Here is a 3,057-nt window from a genome sequence, read left to right as displayed (position 1 = left end):
CCTCCCTCCCTCCCCCCTGCCTTTGGCAGCCCTCCCCATCCTCCTGCATCAACCCCTCCCAGTGGACTCGCGGCAGGTCTCGCACGCCTCCATCATGTCCTCGGTGGCACCCAGCGGGCGGGAGAAGGAAGAGGGAGGGAAGGGCGCGTCGGCCTCCAAACCCCAGCCACGGCAGCAACAGCGTATCATCTCCCGGACGTTGTTGGATGAAAATTTGTCGGAATTTACGAAAGGTGCGTGGAGGGGTGGGGACGAGGAGGTTTTGGGGGGGAAATGGGGGAAAAGTGGAGGAGTATCGGGGCGGAGGGAGAGTTGGTGGGGGGGGCAGCAGAGGTGGATGACAAGGGAAGCAACATATGATGCGGGCGCACGGAGATGTTAGGCGCGACAGGTGACACGCACTTTTTTGAAGGTTAAAGTGGAAAATTTCGGGGCATTGGACCGGATTGGGGTTTCCTCCTCCTCGCCGGATTGGGGCTCCTCCTTGGTACTCATAGACGCTTCCTTTTCAACAACCAAAAGTGTCCGCTCCCCTCTCAAGGCTCGTTCACGCCCTTCTCATCCTCCCCCCTCCCCACCCACCTCCGTCCAGGAAAACCCCTCCCCCTCTACATACTCGACCAAGCCTACTTCATGCGGGCCATGATCAACGACATCTCCTTCCTCTCGTACATCAAGATCATCGACTACTCCATCCTCATCGGCGTGGACGAGGAGCAAAAGGTAGGTAGCGGTGGGGTTCAGTCACCGTAAAGCGGGGGGCAATATCTCTGTCGGCGCCCCGCCCGTCTGAGAAGGGGGGAAGGCAGGGAGGAAAGTTAGGATCGGGAAAGAAGGTCGTCCGCGCATGCTAGAGCCCAAAGCTTCAAGTTCAAGACTTCTCCCCTCTGACCATATCCGGACCTCTCCCTCACAGGCTCTCGTCGTCGGGATCATAGACTATATGCGCCAGTACGACATTATCAAGAAAATGGAACGGATGGGGAAGTCCGTCGGGATGATCGCCGGGCAGGCCGAGCCCACCGTGATCCAACCGCAGCCCTACCGCGCTCGCTTTCTGGGGGCGATGGAGAAGTACTTCGCGGGGATTCCTGACAAGTGGACTCCATAGACGAGTCACAGGAGTGGGTGCACACCGAATAGTGGCATGGCTTCAGCGCTTACCGCCGGCGAACACCCGCATGTCCGACACTTCAAGGTTCAGAAGCGTGTGTGGGACATGAGTCGATTTTTCCCTAACCATGCACGCACGCGACGGAGTGGAGGACTAGGTCGAGTCTCCCTGGAGAGGGGAACAAAGGAAGCTAATGCAAAGTCGGCAGTTTAAAGGGAAGTACAGAAAGGATATGAGCGATTGCTCATCAAAACTGTTGCTTTATATTTATGGTGACGAATGCCTTTTTGGGAGTCGGATTTTATGCTTTTTAACTTTAGTGAGCTTTGGCGGGGGCTCTCACCTTTGTGTTGGGGGGTACGCTGTCGATACCTTAGTATAAAGCACCATTCGAATGTAATTGTAGGCCATGAGCTTTTCACGCAATACAAAGCAATGGATGTGATAAGTTGAATCGTATGCATGTATTTGCACTGAGACGTGTGGGAACAATCAACTTCTCTCTCTAGGTTTTCTCGTTCGTAAGTGAGTCAAGCGATGGCTTCGATGAAGTGCATGATCGTGGCTTTGCAAAACCCTCTTCCAAAAACATTCGAATACGCCATACAGCGAATGAGTAGCCACATTATTTCTGTTTTTCGTTTAACGCCATCAACTGGGTGTCTATAGTAATCTTTGCTTTCTAAAAATCTCAATTCTCATTTCGGCCGTGTGGTTTTAAGTAGACAGCTGCCACAACGTACCACATTAAGCCCCAAGGCGAGCGGTAAATTTTGGCAAAAGCTCATGCATAAGGACTATTTTACCACCCTCCTACACGCAAAACAAGGTCGTGGGCATCGGTACCTTCCATTCTTTACATCGTTAGCCCTTTGCATGCTTGGAAACGAATTTGGCAACAACCACATTAGCCTGTCCTCCTCCCCTCCTCTTCCCGCAGCCGCAAGTATTCCTCCACTACCCAAGGCATGAATCTCTACGCAAGTGCTTGTTGTTATTGTCTCCGCCCGATTGCCGCATGCGAAACACTGTCTCTCATGTCGTATCGTTTGTTACGCCGACGACAGCATCGCAATCTTTTATCTGCATCTTGTTTGACATTGAAACCACGCAGTCCGCCAACCGTATTCATGAGCACCACCACCACCTCCTCCTCCCGTTCCTCCACCTTTCCCTCTCCTTCGCCGCACGCCTTCCTCTCCTCCCTCCTCGAGAATGCACACGCTCCTCGCACGCCCCTCTTCCCACTGCGTGCCTCCTCCGTCTCCTTCCTCCCCGACCCGCCAGCTTTCTATCAAACCCTTCTGGACGCCATCGCCCGGAGTCACGATCGAATCACCCTCTCGGCGCTCTACCTAGGCCATGGCCCCATGGAACAGGCTTTGGTTCAGCACATTTTGGCCGCCTGTCACAAAAAACCGAATTTGCGCGTGCAAATCCTTCTAGATCATTCGAGAGGAACCCGAGGGCACCGGCAGGGCACCTCCTCTCTCACCACGCTCGCCCCCCTCCTTTCCCTCACTCGCACCCGGCCTTCCTCCACCTCCCTCCAGCCCCAAGCCCACGTCGCATTGTTGCGCATGCCTCAACTGTCCGGGCCGTGGGCCCGGCGTTTTATCCCGAGCCCGCTCAATGAGGTCCTGGCAGTGTCGCATGTGAAAGCCCTCGCTTTCGACGACGAAGAAATCCTCTTGACGGGGGCAAACCTCTCCCACGATTATTTCTCGAGGCGGCAGGACCGGTATGTCCACGTGCGGGGACCCTGGCCTAATTTTTCCGGGGCAGATGGGGGGGACGGCCGGCTCGCCAGCCTCCCGCTCTTCTACCATGGACTCGTTGAGACTCTGATGCCCTTCGGCCTCTCTCCCGCCCAGGCGCTGGCACCAGCTTCTCAAGGCGTGGTGCGGGATTTTGGGGCCCTGAAGGTTGCCCTGGGAGGCCTG

The 3,057-nt window shown here is 55.5% G+C and overlaps 1 protein-coding gene across 1 annotated transcript; it reads left to right on the top strand.

Annotated features, from left to right (window-relative positions):
- Positions 1–1,931: 1,931 nt before the first annotated feature.
- PGSA (CDP-diacylglycerol--glycerol-3-phosphate 3-phosphatidyltransferase) lies at positions 1,932–3,057 on the top strand (the record flags this gene model as incomplete). Its single annotated transcript, XM_005855961.1, has 1 exon — positions 1,932–3,057. A coding segment is annotated over exon 1 (975 nt), but the record flags the coding sequence as incomplete, so codon positions are not given.

Source organism: Nannochloropsis gaditana (assembly GCF_000240725.1).
Source record: "Nannochloropsis gaditana CCMP526 unplaced genomic scaffold scaffold066, whole genome shotgun sequence".
NCBI lineage: Eukaryota > Eustigmatophyceae > Eustigmatales > Monodopsidaceae > Microchloropsis > Microchloropsis gaditana.
Note: the sequence above shows the minus strand (reverse complement) of the source record. Positions and strands in the feature narration are given on the sequence as shown.